The 18,077-nt window shown below is 46.0% G+C and overlaps 1 protein-coding gene and 1 long non-coding RNA gene across 7 annotated transcripts in view; one reads left to right on the forward strand and one right to left on the reverse strand.

Moving 5' to 3' along the window:
- Positions 1–18,077, reverse strand: part of FRMPD3 (FERM and PDZ domain containing 3) — an 85,568-nt gene that overhangs the window by 36,878 nt on the left and 30,613 nt on the right. For 5 of the 6 annotated variants that reach the window (XM_019435674.2, XM_053891287.1, XM_053891288.1 and 2 more), the window contains 4 exons: positions 13,059–13,163; positions 8,540–8,647; positions 5,676–5,807; positions 4,171–4,290 (listed from right to left, as the gene is read on the reverse strand). In XM_019435674.2, the coding sequence (XP_019291219.2) occupies positions 4,171–4,290; positions 5,676–5,807; positions 8,540–8,647; positions 13,059–13,163 (465 nt within the window). Of the gene's footprint in view, positions 1–4,170; positions 4,291–5,675; positions 5,808–7,199; positions 7,351–8,539; positions 8,648–13,058; positions 13,164–18,077 lie in introns of those variants that run through there. The other variant, XM_019435680.2, reaches the window with a different exon arrangement.
- LOC128773754 (uncharacterized) lies at positions 11,156–13,299 on the forward strand. The gene is made up of 2 exons (XR_008418174.1): positions 11,156–11,265; positions 12,626–13,299. It is a non-coding gene; the product is annotated as an uncharacterized LOC128773754 (long non-coding RNA).

The raw sequence follows: 18,077 nt of genomic DNA on the forward strand, positions 1-18,077 counted from the left end.
ATCATTTATGTAGAAAATCCAATGGAATCTATAAAATACCTATTAAAACTAACAAGTTAGCAAGGTTGCAGGATATAAGAGCAACATATATAAACCAATTGCATTTCTACATGCTTATGACAAACAATTGGAAATTCAAATTAAAAGTCAAAACCATTTACAGTAGCATCAAAAATATGATATAATTAGGGATAAATCTGTAAAAATAAGTGAAAGACATGTACACTGAAAACTAGAAAATACTGATGAGAAAAATTAAAGAAGACCCAAATAAATATAGAAATATACTTTGTTCATGGGTCAGAAGACCCAGTAAGATGTCAATTCTCCCCAATCTGATCTATAGATTCAATATGATCTCAATTAAAATCACAGCAGATTTTTGGTAGAAATTGACAAGTTAATTCTAAAATTCAATGCAAAGGACCTAGAATGACCAAAGAGTGTTCTTCTTTGAGAACAAAGCTAGAAGATAAACACTACCTGATTTTAAGATTCATAGAGCTACAATAATCAAGAGTGTGATGTCGGCATAAAAATAGACAAGTAGATCAATAAAGAGTTCTGAAACAGACCCACACATATATAGACAAGTGCTTTTTGACAAAGGTGCAAAGGTACTACAGTGGAAAATAACAGTCTTTTTAACAAATGGTCCAGTCACAGCTGGATATATCCATAATACAAAAAAAAGAAAAAAAGAAAAAATTTGATCACTAACTTGTACTGCCTAAAAAAATTATGTCAGCATGGACCACAGACCTAAATGTAAAAACTAAAATGATAAAACTTCTAGAAAAAAAATAGGAGAAAATCTCTGTGACCTTGAGATTTTATAGATATGACATCACGAGCATGATCCATAAAAGCATTATCTGTCAGAGAACAAATTGAGAAATTGGACTTCATCAAAATACAAACACTTGCTCTGTGAAAGACACTGTTTAGAGACTGAAAAGAGAAGCCACAGACTGGGAGAAAAAACATATCCAACAAGCAACTCATATCCAGGATATATGAGGAAGTCTCATAACTCACTAATGAGAAGACAAATAAGTCCAGTAAAAAAGCAGGCAAAAGATTTGAAAAGACACTTCAGTAAAAAAGATGCGTGTTGGCAAACAAGCACACAAAAAGATGTTCAACATCACTAGTCACTGGGAAAGTGCAAGTTGAGATACCACCGAGATGCCACTGCATACTATTAAAATGCCTAAAAACTGGGGCACCTGGGTGGCTCAGTCGGTTAAGTGTCCGACTTCAGCTCAGGTCATGATCTCACAGTTTGTGAGTTTGAGCCCCACGTCGGGCTCTGTGCTGACAGCTCAGAGCCTGGAGCCTGCTTCGGATTCTGTGTCTCCTCCTCTCTCTGCCCCTCCCCTGCTCATGCTCTGTCTCTCAATAATCAATAAACTTAAAAAAAATTTTTTTAAATGCCTAAAAACAATACCAACAATACCAAGTGCTGATGAGGATGTGGAGAAACTGGAACTCTCATACATGGCTGGTGGGAATGTAGAAAATGGTACCACCACTTGGGAAAACAGTATTGGAGTTTCTTTTTAAAAAAAAATTAAAGAGAGACAGATCTGCTGTACGATCAAACCATTCCATTCTTTGGTATTTGCCCAAGAAAAAAGGGAGCATGTGCCATACAAAGACTTGTGCATGAATGTTTGTAGAAGCTTTGTTTGTAGTAGCCAAAACCTGGAAACAACCCCAATGTCCATCAGCAGGTGAACTGATAAAAACATTTTGGTACATCCATACTGTGGAATACCACTCAACAATGAACAGGAATGGGGTCATGGTACACACAAAAACAAGGATAGGTCTCAAAATCATACTTGGTGAAAGAAGCCAGACCAAAATAAATGTACAGACTGTATGATCTCATTTATATAAAACTCTAGAAAATGCAAGGCAATCTATAGTGACAGAAATCAGGTCAGTGGTTGCCTGGGAATAGGGGGTGGTGAATTACACAAAAGCCTGAGCAAACTTTTGGGGGCAACAGATATGTTCAATATCTTGATTGTGATGATGGTTTCATAGATATAAACATATGTCAAAAACTATCAAGTTGTTATTTTAAATATGTGCAGTTTAGGGGAGCCTGGGTGGCTCAGTCGGTTGGGTGTCTGACTTCGGCTCAGGTCATGATCTCACAGCTCGTGAGTTCGAGCCCCGCGTCGGACTCTGTGCTGACAGCTCAGAGCCTGGAGTCTGCTTCGGATTCTGTGTTTCCCTCTGTCTCTCTACCCCTCCTCCGCTCATGCTCTGTCTCTCTCTGTCTCAAAAATAAATAAACATTAAAAAAATTGTTAAAAATATGTGCAGTTTGTATATCAATGAGACTTCCATAAGGCTGTTCAATATAAAAAAGAAGGAATTACAGGTGAAGTGCATATTATCACGAAGGGGAGAGAGAGGGTGGACATGGTCTTGACACTAGATTCCAAAATCATTGGAATTAAAAATGACTCCCAGGAGAAGAAATTTAAGGCCAAAAGAAATGACAACTAACCTTATAAAATTCATAGAGGAACCACAACTCATCGCCCCCTAGAGCACTGGTTTGGGAGCCCAAGGTTGTTTGAGAAATGTTCCCAACATTTTAGATAGCTAGAAGGGCAACGATGATGTTTCACAGCACATCTGCAGGTGTCGCTATCACAGACATCATCAGAGATGAGTTTTGAGCCTACTTTTCTCTTCTCATCAAGCACTCTGTATGTTCCATGGGCACCTAAAACTCAATACATCCCCAAAATGAACTCCTCTTTTTCCCAAACCCACTCTACCTGTATTCCTTAACTTGGAGAATGATACCACCTCCACTAGACACTCATTGAGTCTAAGACCATTGATTTTCCCTTTTAATTATATCTTGAATCCCACCCCACCCCATCCATCACTGCCCTGGTTCTGGTCCCCATCATCTCTCCTCTGGATAACCGTAATAGCTCCCTAGCTGGTGTACTTCCTTAGCACTATGTAACCTTTCAAATTTGCTCATCTGACTAGGTTACTCTCCCTTCAACATTTCTGTACCCCCACCCTACAGCAGAATTTCTTTACCCTGGCTACACATTCAAATCACTTGAGGGATTTAGAAAATATTAATGTTTTGATTTGGTCTTGGGTGGAGCAGAACTTTTTCTTTTTTCCAAACCTTCCCAGATAATTCTAATGTGCAGCTACAGTGAAGACCCACTACCCTAAAACAGTGGTTCCCAAACTCCAATGGGCATCAGAATCCCTTGGAGAGCTTGTTAAAACACAGGTCTAAATCACTTTGAAGCCTGTGCCTGTCACGACGTGTCAAGCCCTTCACCATCTGCTTCCCGTCTCTCCCATTTCATTTCTTATTGCTCCTTACCTCACATTCTGAACTCCAGGTAAATAAGTTACTCATAGTTGTCTCATCAGAGCATGCTGTTTCATGCCACCAAGACTTTATAGCTGCAAGTCCCTTTGCCTAGAATGTGCCCCCTCCACTCCACGTCTGTACACAGCAAACTTCTACTCGTCCTTCAAGGCTAAGAGCATGCATGTATTGCTTCCTCTGTGAAGCCTCCACTATCCTCCATCCAAGAAGAGTTGGCAAACTGCCTCCTCCTGGCTGCTCCAACTGACACTGCACCCTGCCATCATTACAGGACTGTCCCACTGTTTTAGATTTACTTGTGCGTATGTCTGTCTATGAGATCCAGAGAGCTAGGACAATTTATTGTTTACCTTGATTGGCAGCACCTAGCACAGGGCCTGCTCCAGAGTCAGTGTTCAGCAAATGTTTCTGGATGAACTGAATTCGGAATCATCTCCTTAATGGAGCTAGGCATTGGGGGTTGGGCCACCCTGTTACCCAAATGAGCTCAGTAAACCTTGGGATCCTGTGATGTTGACAGAATTCCTTGGGTTGCTTGCTCCTGAAAAACTGATGAGATCTGTCTAGACAGAGAGACAGGACTTGAGCCACAGCCGGCTCCAGTCACCAGGCTAAACAACTTAGCCATGGCCTACGATGGTAGCAGAAAAGGAAAGGGCCTTCAGGGCTACCTGGAGGTTGGAATAAGTTACATAGCGACTTCACAGTGATGGCAGAACAGCCTGACTGCTTGTTAGTCCACTGGTCTGTCTGTCTGTTTATCCCCAATCAGATTCTACCTGGATGTACAGGTACTCAAAAGCAGCAGGATCCCGGCGCAACAGTTCCACAGGGTCTTTGGGAAAGAAGCTTATTCGGAAGAGGCATTTCATTCCTTGATAGTGTGTCCGCTGTACGACCTGAACACCAGGATGAGAGGTGGGAGAAAAAGACACCTGGGAATCAGTAGCTGTAGCAAAAAGAGCCAGCAGGGTGACTCCTCAACGTGGGGCTTGGGATGGAGGTTGGGTGCTGCTTATCATGGTCTCCCACCTGGCCCTTTGCAATTATCCTCAGAGGAAAGGTCTTGCCCACCCCTCTGGTCCAAGGGGACTAGAATTTTTGAATCACTTAACCAGGACATGGCCTTCATCAACAATTGGGTCTAAGGCCCAAGACAAGAGGTGGGAAGAGAGGGTTCCTGGGAACTTCTCTCTTTTCTCACTGTGGGGCCAATGCCTTTACCTTGCAGAGTGGCTCAGCTGCAAGCAGGGTACATTGCTGATTAAAAGCCAAACCAAAGATTTAAAATCCCATTTGGAGGTACAGGTGAAACAAGTTGGTAATATATTGGTAATTGCTGAAGCTGCCTTGGGTAACGAGGATTCATTATACAATTCCTTCTACTTATGTGTATGTTTGAGATTTTTTTTTGTAATAAAAAAGTTTAAAATCCCATTTGGCAAAAGAGACCAATTGGATTCAAAACGCCTCTTGAGAGGCTGGAGGTGCTTAGGCCCCCCTTCCAAGCTACTAATCTTCCCTTCACAGGTGGGAATGTAGGAGGAGTCTCTGGACTGCATTTGGCTGAGAGCTAAACTTGAAGAATTTCTCTTTCATAAAATCCTTTCATTTTTGTGTGTGTCTGATTTTGATTTTTACTATGCTTCCATGTAGGCATTTCCTCCCCAACTGTCCCTCTCCAATTCCTTCCCTCCCTCTCTGGGAACACTGGTTGGCCCTGGTTGGCCTCTCTGACTCTTCTTGGTGATTTGCCGTTGGTGAAGTGCTAGCCAGCTTCCCCAGTCTCTCTCTCTCTCTCTCTCTCCTACTCTGCCTTGGAAGTTGATGTGGGTGACATGCTGCCCATTCTGGGCCCCACTCAGCCCATTCTCAGCCCACACTTGTCCTGGCCTTAGTGGTCTCAGTACGCTCCACTTGTTGACCTTTTCATATTAAAGCCTTCATCTGAAGGCCAAGTTTCCTCTGAGGCAGGGCTTCCAGGACACAGGATGGTTGACACTGCTGTTCATGTTAGCATTCCGGGAGCCCTGCAGTGACCCACCACCTCACACCTTCCCCACTAGAGACCAGGACTAACAATCTTCATGCCCTTCTTATGTCATGAGGAATATCATTGAAAGCCTGCTGGATGTGGTTAGTATAGACCTCACTGTGAACCATAACTTCTGGGATCCGGCTGAGCAAATTGTTTTGAATTTTCCAGAAAGAGAGTGCCTGGAGTCCTCTTCTCTAGTAGAGGCCACATGCAAAGTTCTCAAGCCAGGCTAAAGGAGTTACTTACATAAGCCAGGGGTTGCTTGTCCTGGAGAAGCAGGAACTTGTGGTTCTGTTCTGGCCCGGCATACTCAAGGACAAGAGCAAAGTGCTCAATGTACCTCAGGGAAAGACGGTCCTGTAATGTCACAATCACATCCTGTGGAAGAGAAAAGAAGAGCCTTGAGAGGGAGATACATTCCAGTTCTAAGCCACTCTCAGCACCAAACATGGAAGAGGGAGATGGAGCACCAAGAAAGATGGTCCTGGGGAGGGGGCTAAGGCTAGGGAAGTGGCCAGAGACACAGGCCTTTATAGTGGCCCACGCGTTCTCCAGGATAAGGAGAGTGACCCATGAGTACTTGGGCCCTGGGGAACACCAAAGGGTGCAGGGGGTAGAGGAAGGTGTTTCTGAACTTGGCCCAGCCAGGCATATGACAAAAGAAGCTCATGTCCCTCCCTCCCTCCTTTTCTCCTTCCATTCAACAACACATTTTCTGAGTGCTTACTAAGCAAGCCATTGAATAAGGAAGACACTGTGCTGGTTCTTCCCTCACCTTACATAAGTCAGAATGTTCACTGTAGTTTGTTTATCAACTCTTTACTTAAGAATTAACAAGACCATGAGCCACAATTATGTGATTAAAAAGTAGAATATTTCTGGATTCATAATCTAAATTGAATGACTCGAGTTACTGGCAGGATGTTCATTTTTGATCGTTGCTGGCTTTCAGAGACGATCAATTTGGCAACTTGAGAAATGTGTCCACGCAGAGAAACTATGTCACGTGTCTTGTGTACAGTCATAAATCTGACTCCTTCTGGGCTCTGTCTGCTCTGCTACCCTACTTTTAATATTAGGATGTCTGGAAACATATCCTTGGGGGCTGCCCAAATGTCAGTTTTGAGACTTCTGCCATCTATTTGCTGGGACTTCAGCACACCACAGGGCTTCAGTATGCGTGTTCGTGGAGTCAGCACGGCTCAGCCTCCCAAAGGCCAGAAGGAAGCAGGCTTGGGAACGTGAAGCTCCCTTACAGCCGGGGTTGCCAAACAAGCCCCTCAGTGAACAGGAAATGATGCTTTGCTATTCAGATGTTAGGCTGGAAACTGGTGGGTACTTGAGAGTATCTCTTTGTATCAGACAAGCAGTCACAGAGGCGCCAGTGTTGCTGGAGCTCTGGCAGGGACAAATGGGGTTTTCTTTGCAGTTTGGCTGCATTTGGGATTGTGGATGGCCAAGCTGGCGACTGCCAACTGGTGTTAGAAGTGTAACAGCTCCCATGCCAGGCTGTTAATTCACCCAGGTACCTCTCAGGGACAAATGGCTTGGCAGCCTGTCCAAGTTCCAATGAATAGCCAGTGTACCTTCCCTGAGGTCAGGGTGAGATCACAAGCCAGGGGACACTGCTGGCCTCGAAGGCTGGGACTACCTGGAAGCAACAACAGTGGTGTCATTGTGAGGTAGGAGAATGCTCGCAGAAGCCTCCAAGGGGGAAAAAAGAGGAGTAAATGTTCAGTGCAGAGGCAGGTCTCCAAAGGGCATACCGACCCATGAATGAACACCAAGAAGGATTCCAACACAGAGAGATATCCACATCTGGATGCGGGGCATCTGGACACCCCTCAGTGGCCTAGTTGTATTTCAATGTCCCTCCCATATGCTGAGACCTTCAATGGGCAAGAGACCATCCCAGGAGACCCTAAGAAGTATGTTTCAGTCCTATGCTTTCAGGGAACCAACCAGGCTGAAGCCTTTCAAAGAGACTCCAGTTCCATCAACACGGGTTAGGCCCAGTGTTTTGTGACTTGGGTGCTGCCGGCACTTTGGGCAGGACAATTCTTCATCTTTAGGGACTGCCTCACTCCCTGCAAGACACTTAGCATCTCTGACCCAGAGACACTCAATGCCAGCAGCACACCAAATCATGGGACGACCCCACATCCCCTCAGATATTCCCAAAAGCTGTCTGGGAGAGAAGTGCCAATTCTGACCACCTGATAATTCCTCTCAGGGAAGTTTCTTGGCCCCGGGGTTTCTTTGTTTATAGAATTGTCTTGGCCTCAGCATGGGGACCTCGGGACACCTGTGAGCCAAGGTGGGTTTTCTGGGCAGATGCTATTCCATTGGTTGTATGGAAATTCATTCTGGGGATGGCATTATCTTTCTGGAAGGAGTCCAGAAAAAGCAGGAGGTGGTTATTTCTGTCCCAGATAAGAGTTGAACCTGGGGGTTAATCGTTTCATTGCCTTTGCTCCTCAGCACTAAGGGAATCGCTACAACTTTTAGATGGCTGGCTGAGCTCTTAAGAATCACAGCTCAGTAATTTTTCTTCCTATGAAAGGAAGAGCCAAGGGGCCTATGGCTGGACGTTTCAAATCTTGGTTCAGTGCTTAAGATCTGGTTCTTATTTAAAAAGCAAAGCATGGCTAAGCTAATCTCCCAAGAGATTGTGTTTGTTGATTTCTGTGTGTAAATGTGTGTAGATGTTATTGTAGCAATATAAATCACTTTCGCTTTATAAATGGTTTAATGATCTTCAAACTTCTTAGCTCCTAAGAGTCTTGAAGGGCCCGGTGGACACAAAGCAATCCACTAGTAGGTGTGTACACACACATGCACCCATGCTTCTGCGCATATGTGCGTACATGTGCACACACACACACACACACACACACACACACAGCTGGGCACTCAAATTCTCCCCTCCCCCAACACCCTCATCTGAGGGCTGTGTGTTCTTGCAGACTGGTCCTCCCAGAAGCTGAAGCTCAAAGGCCACCTTGCTCCAGACGCAACTCTGTGCAGACTCAGATAAACCCAGGAACCAGCAGCTCTGTGTGCTCCAGAGAGGGCAAATGTTGACCCAAGACAGGACACTCTGTATGTACCTTAACAGTGGTCCGGCCATCAAACGTGAATGATTTGATCTGCCCATTTTCTAAGAAAACCTTCAGGACGTTGGGGATGAGGAGAAGAGCTTCTTTCTTCATCATTTTCTGTGAATAGGCAGGGAAAGGCCAAGAAGAGGGGCTCATTTAGAAGGCAGAGGGAAGCCAGAGGAGGGGTATAAGTAGGAAGAGAAGGGAGCGAGAGAAGGAGACGGGGAGCCAAAGATACGGAAGGACAGAGGGACAGAGGAGAGAACAGATCAATGATCATGTCACATGCAGACCAGAACCAAATGTTCCAAGAAGACACTGGGCCATATCAAAAGTTTACCTTTCATTTGATGTCACAGCCCACCCCATTCTACCATGGCTCCCAGTTCCACAGCTTTGAGTGGTGCTTGGTCCATAGAGACCATCACTAAAGACCAGATGGAAGGCCTCCTTAGGAGCCCCCCTCACTGGCCTGCTCTTATATCCTGACACTTCCCTTTCTGCCAGACTCTTCACACACTGAGGTCACTTCAACATCCATGACTTTGTTCTGCCCTTCCCTGTCCCCCATGATCTTCTACGTCCTTTCTGACCTGGACCTGCCTATTTCTCCAGAGTCATGTCTCGCTGGTGCAGGTACCCATCCTGCTCTTTCACACCTCCTTACGTCTGACAATTCATCGTTCAGGGACTGTGTCACTCCCTGCAGGGTACTTAGCATCTCTGACCATGAGACACTAAATGCCAATAGCATGCCAAATTGTCAGGATAACCCAAAACATCCTTAGACATTTCCAAAAGCTCTGTGAGAGTGGGAAGTATTGACCTTGATTGAGAACCTCTGGTAAAGCCGCTTTTTTTAATATTTATTTATTTGGGGGCAGTGCAAGTGGGAGAGGGTCAGAGAGAGGGGGACACAGGATCTGAAGTGGGCTCTGTGCTGACAGACTGACAGCAGTGAACCCAATGTGGGGTTCGAACTCATGCACCATGGATCATGACCTGAGCCAAAGTCAGATGCTCAAGCAACTGACCCACCAGGTGCCCCAAAGCCCATTTTTGAACACCTGATATCTTCTTAGCAAAAGTTTTCTTGGCCCAGGTGTTTATTTGTAGAGTGCTAAAAGGTAAATAAATATTTGTGGTGGGGTTTTTTTGTTTATTTTTAAAGTTTATTTATTTTGAGATGGAGAGTGTGTGCGAGCAGCAGAAGGGTAGAGACAGAGGTATAGAGAGAAAGAATCCCAAGCAGGCTCCGAGCTGCCAGCACAGAGCCCGATGCAGGGCTTGAACCCATGAACTGTGATATCGTGACCTGAGCCTAAGTCAGAAGCTTAACCAACTGAGCCACTCAGGCGCCCCTCAATATTTGTTAAATAAAGACTGTTCTCTCTGCCTTTCCCTTTCCCTCCTTGGCAAACTCCTACTCATCCTTCAAAACCTGGCTTAAATACAAATTCTGTAAAGTCTTGTCCCAACTCTTCAGGTGCTTGGACCTGGTATTCCCACGTGTTCCTACAGCAACGTATACATACTTCTCTCAATGTTCTTAGCATATTTTTGAAGAATGTTGGTCTCTCACAAATGGTGAACTTAGAGCACATCCATGTCCTATTCAATCTTTGTAATTCCGACATTGAGCAGAGTTCCTGGCATACAGTTGGTGCTCAATGAATGGCTGCTGAATATATGAGTAATAGGTGCTTAATATGTGCTTACTTGAATGATTAGAATCATCTGGAGAACCCAACCATTTCCCGGGGCCATCACCAGTTCTATAGGAACTGAAAAGCTGCATAAGATGGTTGGATTCCTTAATTCAGTGGGCATTCATTGAGCCTCTAGTATATGCCCAGCACTATGCTAAGCCCCATGAGACCCAGGCAGAAATAGAGGGCTGGGTCTGGTCTTACACTCTTGTGAACACCCACACGAATCCATTAGAGAACAATTGTAAAACCGAAAACAAACCAACAGGTATAAGATAGTTAAAGTTTCCTAGGTGAGGCGACTTAGATTTTGATTTCAAAGGAGATGGTAGGTGTAGACTATTAAGAGAGGCTAGAAGAGGGACAGTCCAGACCTAGGGACCGTCATGGACAGCATGGAAAAATGATCAAGCAAGTCCTCCTGGGTCAGGGTATGATTGGTGGTGGGGGGGGGCCAGGAGTCAAATCGTGGTAGGAAGTGATGGGGTATAAAGTTGGGAAAGTGTGACTCCCTGGTTCTCTCACTGATCCTGAGATGCCTTGCTCCTACCAAGCCCTGAGGCCCTGGATCCCCAGGCTGATGACAGTCGGCAGTGGCAGGTTTTATTTAGCACACTGGGGTTGGACTCAGATAATTACTTAATTGATTTTGCTTAAAAATAGAGTTGGCTAGGAACGCCCACGGGATTTATTTTTGCTCTGGCTGCTTACTAAAGCCCTGGAACACCAAGGCAAAGGGATGATAGGACAGCCCAGAGTCACCTGGGCCTGGAGTTCCCTAGGTCCCAACCAATGGTGAGGCTGCTAGGGTCCATACTGGTGGCGTGGGAGGTAGGGGTTGTTGTGACATCAGGTAATTTCCTGAGTACAGCAGAGTGGGAAGATTGATGTCTCTCTCTCTCTCTCTCTCTCTCTCTCTCTCTCTCTCTCTCAGACAAGAGCCCCAAATTGTGCCTGGTGGTCGGTCCAGGAGCGACAGAAGTAACCCTGGGTGGGTCCTAGCTACTCCAGGGCCTTTGCTTTCAGGTTGGTCTGGAGTGGGGGCTTGATCCTACCTGTGGATAGCTGAGACTTATGGAGAGGGGGGTCATAGTGTAGCAAGGAGAGAGTGGGGAGGGGAGAGTGGAAGGGAGAGGAAGAGATGGGAGGAAAAAGGGGGAGGTGGTAGGGAGGTTTTCATTGGGTAGCCAGGTCTTGATTGATTACTCTGTAATGCTGAGATGGGATAGTCTGTGCTTTGCAAATCCAATTTGCGTTGGCTCTGGGTTTTCAAGGGTTCAGGGCACAAATGTCTCTTTTGTGGCTCGGACCTAAGGGTGTTCTTCATTGTGGTCTGTAGGGACTAGATACTGTTGCCTCGTCTCTCTGCTCACCACCCCCCACTTCTTTTTAACCTCTTCTGCTACGACTGATATGGAGTCCAGCCTCCAATTACTTGACGGCTTACCCAGTGGGACCCTGTAGGCTCCCAGGCTTTTCAGCCTTCCTTGAACAGGGATGGAAGAAGGCCTAGGCTGAGTCTGGGGATGAGTGTTGGGGAAAAGGACATGGAAGACACTTGTATCCTCTATCCCATCTTCTGAGTGGCACTGCTTCAAAGAACTACAGAAGTGCCTGGCGCCCCACTGATTTCCCCACTCAGGCTGGGCCTGCTGGCTTTTCTCAAGTGCAGCTGTGCCTCCGTACATAAATGCCACAGGCCCCCTGAGAGCCCTGCCTGCAAAAGCCTGCAAAAGCACACAAATGCCTGTTAGCTCTGGCTCTGTCCACCCGCACCTGGATATCACCGACTTCTGCAGACTCCTGGGTGGCTCTGGCCATAATCCATGACTGCTTAACACATATCTCTCTGCTCTCCATCCACCTCTTCTCATTTGCTTATCTGGAGCAGACAGCTCGGCTCATGTAAACCCCATACAGCAGTGAGAAAGACTGCAGGCTGGCCAAGACTCTCCCAGTTGGGCAGCTACATAGCATGGGCTGTCAAGCATCACCTGTTCCTTGAAACCATACCACCCAATGGGGGATTCTATGTATCTCAATCTGAACTACTTGTCCCCCGCCCTGCCCCAACATCACCCACTGGTATCCAGTGGCAGGGAACAGGTGTTCATTTTCCATGCCATGTGGTACTGGGCACACAGCAGGTGCCTAATAAAAGTTTTGTGATGGGGGGGCACGTGGGTGGTTCAGTCAGCTGAGCATCCAACTTCGGCTCAGGGCATGATCTTGCGTCGGCCAGCTGCTGTCAGCACAGAGCCTGCATCAGATTTCTGTCCCCCCCACTCTGCCCTTCCCTGCTTACATGCTCTCTCTCTCAAAAATAAATAAATCTTAAAAAAAAAAAAAGCTTCGTGACAATGAGAGTCTGTATCATTTCCCATAGGCTGCTTCACTAGTCAAGACGTGCCATTGCAGGATTACTTTAATGCGAAGACAGCTCAATTACACCAGGCACTCTTGCTCCAGATCTTCAGAAAACCACCACCTCTTTCTGGCTTCTATTAAATAGCCCGAAGATGTTTGTGGAGCACTTGTTCTGAGTGGAAGCTATCATGCCAGGGACAGCAATTTCTCTAAGCACCATGAGGGGCCTGAGTGAAGTGATACAGGTTCCTTCATCCCACAGTGCCCAGGGCTCTTCTGGATGCCACGTTCTCCTATCTTACAACCAGCCTGGAGCCCTGTGGTCCTCCCTCTCCCCTCCAGCCCTTTCATAATGCCGCCCACTCTCGAGTACCTGCTCCAAAGCCAGACCTCCGCGGTCAGGCTGATTCTAGCCAAGGGCCAAGGACAGGGAGCTGAAAAGCTGCACTTACTGCCTCTGTTTCTCCAACTGCCACCTGCTCAGAAAATCGGACCTTCGCAGGATTCGATCTCAGCCTGGCCTTCTTTGCAGCGCTGATGAAGGCAGATTTGGGGGACTGGAAAAAGAACAGAGGGCTGATGAGTTCTCTATCCCTGGGAAAAACCTGACCTTTGCCTGGAGTTAAGATGTCTCAGTACGGGCATGCTTTGCCTTACTGATCAATAAGTCAATAAATACGTATTGATTCCTTACTAGGTGCAAGGCGATGTGCTAAGTGCTTCCTTCTATGATTGGTGTGTTCTGAAAAAGCTGGGCATGAATTGAATTTGGGTAGATTGAATCCCATTATTAACACTCTGGGCCTAGTGGAGTTTGCCAAAATCCTTTAGCAATAACATCCATTGAATTATTATATGTTTGGTTTGCTTAACGTGAGATATACCTAAATGGTGGTTTTTATCACATCTGAATACGAGCATCTCGAAGGATTTACAGAAATGACCTTATTCATCTCCCAGATATGCCCTGCCCCTAGGAAGGAGATTATAGAAAATGATTCAAGGAAATGCACGAGTCTACATGAGGGGAACCCTCATGTCTTCAGGAGCCTTTAATCATTCATGTGACAAGTTTAGGGAGGACCGACTATGTGCCAGGCACTGTTCCAGGTGATGAGGGGTTCAGCAGTGAACAACACAAAGCTCCCTGGCCTCAAAGAACATCCATCTAGCAGGAACAGACTGACAATAAACAAATGAATATCTTTTAGGTAGCAAATAAGGACTGTGAGGAAAAATCAAGCAGGGTGAAGGACTATACAAGAGACTGTATGAGTGATGGTAGGAGTGATGGGGGTATTATTTTAGTCAGGATGTGCAGGGAAGACCTCACACAGGAGGTGATGTTGAAGCAGAGACCCGAAGCAAGTGAGGGAGAGCCAGCCATGAGAATATGTGGAGAAAAAGAGCCAGCCATAAGGATATGTGGAGAAAAAGCCTCCTGGGCAGAAAGAATATTATAGGCTCAGAGGTGGGATTGGGGTGCATGAGGAACAGCAAGGGAGTCCAGTGTGGCCGGAGCAGAATGATGGGGGTGGAGGTGGAGGGGTATGCTCAGAGAGGCAGTTGAGCACTGGGTCATGTAGGGCCTGGTCAGCCATGGCGAGAACTTTGGATTTCACTCCACTGGAGGGTTACACCCAAAGTAGTGAGACTAGTTCAGTGTGTCCTGTAATAATACAGCTAAAATGGGATGGAGGCTAGGGCTAGGGTAGTAATAATGGAGCTTATGAAAAGTGAGTTAATTTTGGATAGATTCTGAAGATAGAACCAAGACGATATGTTGACGGATTGGATGTGGGAGGTGAGAAAAAAGAGAGGAATCAACTAGAAGAATGGAGTTGCCTCTTACTAAGATGAGGAAGACCATGGTGGGAATCAGGTTTGGGGCTCCTTCAAACCACCTCCCCTACCAGCTCGGTCATGGAGCCTGTGTGTTCCACAATCAAGAATCCCTTCTGAAGGGCCCTGCCAGCTGGTAAGGCAATACATGAAGCTATTTTCTGCCATTTACGCTGCATTTGAATTTCATTTACCAGAGCAGCCACAGGAGGGCGGGACCCTAAGATAAAGACACACCAGAAACAAATGTCCTTATCAGGTCTTGGGCCCTTGTCTCAGCTGTGTTCTCTTCCTGAGCCAGCAATCTCATTCCCCACAGAGGGCAGTTTGCAGAAGGCCACCTGTTCAACCCAAGTCCAGTAGGACCTCAGGCAGTGGGTCTTGGTCCTGGCTGTGTGGCAGAAATAGTGGAATGGCTTTTAAAACCCCTAATGCCCGGGCCCCACCCTAGACCAATGACATCAAATTCCTGGGGATGAGGTCCAGGTATTGGTAATTTTTTTTTTTAATTTCCAATGATTTCAAAATGCAGCTAAGGTTGCACGAACCACTGAGCTAAAGGAACCTTAGGCTTCCCGTCTTGAGGCACAGACATAGTTTGTTGGCAGCAGACGATATAGCACAACAAAATCCAGGGCTGGAGATCGTTGCAGAAGGTGATTACAGTATTGATTGTTCATGGGAGTCAAGAAATGCCTTTGTGTGTTGCATAGCTTAGTGCTTAAATCCTGGGCAGGGGCTGCAGGCTGCAGCAGGAGCAAAAGAGAAGGGGCAAGAGAGAAAGATCTATGGCTATGTTCAGGGAGACTCCACAGCAGTCCAAATTTCCACCTGAGGTGCCACAGACGGGAGGCAGGTGAAATCTTTGTTTCTACCCGACAGTCACGTCCTCCTTTCTCTATAATCATCTGTGATGGCATGCCTTTGTGCAGTGTGGAACGAGGCATCTCCAGAGGCCTGAATGGGCCATGTGGTCCACCCTTCATTTTCACACGTGAAGCGGAGGCCTGGGAAGAGGATATGGTTTACTGCAAGTACCAAAATAATTTGGTAGTAGAGCTGAAACTAGAACCCAGATTTCCCGAGTCTTGGGTTGGCGATTATTCCCCACAGCCAGCTGAAGCTGGGTATCCTTTCCTTTTTTTTAATGAATATAATTTATTGTCAAATTGGGTTACATACAACACCCAGTGCTCAGCCCAACAAGTGCCTTCCTCAATGCCATTCACCCATTTTCCCCTCTCTCCCCCATACACTCTCAGTTTGTTCTCTGTACTTAAGAGTCTCTTGTGGTTTGCCCACCTCCCTCTCTGTAACTATTTTTTCCCCTTCCCTTCCCCCATGGTCTTCTGTTATGTTTCTCAAGATCCACATATGAGTGAAAACATATGATAGCTGTCCTTCTCTGACTTATTTCACTCAGCATACCTTCCAGTTCCATCCACATTGCTGCAAATGGCATGATTTCATTCTTTCTCATTGCCAAGTAGTCTTCCATTGTATATATAAACCACATCTTCTTTATCCATTCATCAGTTGATGGACATTTAGGCTCTTTCCATAATTTGGCTATTGTTGAAAGTGCTGCTCTAAACATTGGGGTACAAGTGCCCCTATGCATCAGCACTCCTGTATCCCGGGGGTAAACTCCTAGTAGTACTATTGCTGGGTCATAGGGTAGTTCTATTTTTAGTTTTTTGAGGAACCTCCACACTGTTTTACAGAGCGACTGCAGGATCTTTCATCCAGTGGCTCTGGTTTGACTTTTGAGCATATGAAGAACCGCAACTGGTACCCTTCTGTGTCTTCACCTATGGTGAGGGAATGACTCCTTGAGGTCTTTACCAAAAGTCCCAGATTGGATCCTGTCCTACAGATACCACTATAAACAAAAGACTTATATATTTATAGGAGCAAAATCATGAAGGAGGAAGTGGAATGGCCCATTCTTTTCAGGGATTATAATCATTTCCGGTGTCTGTGGTAGAGCTATTTTCAGCTTGTTCGTGCCTCATTTTTTATTGACCCTTGTCCTGTCAGTCTCTAAGAATCCATCCTATTCTCAGTCTTCAGCCTTGATCACTGATGGTGACTCACTCATTGCCAGCTGGGCTCTGCTACATGTCACAGAGTCACAGCTAGCCTTATGCTTCAACACAGGTGACGTCTGCCTTGCAGTGTGATACACCTTGCAGGTGCTCTCAAAGGTCTCCCTGCTCCAAACATCTTCGAAGCTCAGCTACAGGGACTGAAGATCTTAATGCTAGGGTCACTCCTTTGAATTTAAATATTAAGAGTTAGGGGGGTGCCTGGGTGGCTCAGTTGGTTGGGCATCCAACTCTTGATTTCAGCCCAGGTGATGATCTCATGGTTTGTGAGTATGAGCCCCACATTGGGCTCTGTGCTGACAGTGTGGAGCCTGCTTGGGATTCTCTCTCCCTCTCTGTCCCTCCCCTGCTGACTCTCTCCCTCTCTCTTAAAATAAATAAATAAAAACTTAAGAAAATATTGAGAATGGGGAAGGCCCTGATCAAAATGCCAATGTGGTACCAGGGAGGAGTAATGAACATAATTCAGGGGTCAGCAGACTACAGCCTGCATGGGCCAAATCCTGCCCACCACCTGTTTTTGTAAATAAAACTTTATTGGAATACAGCTGTGATCTTCACTTATGTATTACTGTCTGTGGTTGCTTTTGCAACTATCATGTATGGTCTACAAAGCTTACAATATTTACTATACAGCCCTTTACAGAAAGTTTGCTGATTCCTGCACTAACTCATTAGCATGCACTCACCCACTGTTTCTAAAACTTTCCTGACGATAAGAATCACTGGGGAGTGCTTGCTAAACCACAGATTTCTAGGCCCACACCAGACTTAAAAAGTTGGAATCTCTAAGAACATAAGGCACAGAATTTATATTGTTGAAAATGTCCTAACCCATTAAGCATAGATTAATTGAGTACCTTAAAGCTGGGACATCTGAGCTCTTCACTGACCCCATTTTTCCTTCAAGCAGTCGGGAGTGTCATTTTGCAACAGGCACCCTTGCTGGCTAAAATGAATTTTGGCTTGAAACGTGGGACTGGAATTACTAAGCACCTCTGGGGCCACTGTGAAGCCCCTCGAAGCAAATATGAAGCCAGCAGCTTGGTGGAATAAGCAATAGAGGAGAGAGTCTGCCTCTCCCCCAGGACTTCATTCAGCAGCTGGTGACGATTTGACTATTTTTTAATTTCATGGCTCTATTAATACAGATTTCAGGGTTGTGTTCAAAGTCAGGTATATGGCCCAACATCTTGGTGTACGATAGGGCCCTACTTTGATTTTGAGAGGTTCCCGAAGGTCTGACAGCCTCTCAATTCTCCTTTCTGCTGGCTCATTGGCTCCTTTCACCTGAGCCTACTTAGAAGCACTTCCCATAGCACTGTGGGAGTCTGGGACAATGGAGGGCCATCCTGGTTTCACTGGACTACTGATAAGGGACCCAGGGTCTTCCTTCCTGCACTTGGTGCCTGGAGGTGAACATGGCCTTTCTCCAGCTTCCAAAGTCCCCTGCAAGCCACACATGACCCTTATTCCCCATCGATGGCCTCGTCAGGTGGTTCTGCCCCCAGTTCCCTGGGC

This window comes from Panthera pardus, unplaced genomic scaffold (assembly GCF_024362965.1).
Source record: "Panthera pardus isolate Hobbes unplaced genomic scaffold, ASM2436296v1 HiC_scaffold_27, whole genome shotgun sequence".
NCBI lineage: Eukaryota > Metazoa > Chordata > Mammalia > Carnivora > Felidae > Panthera > Panthera pardus.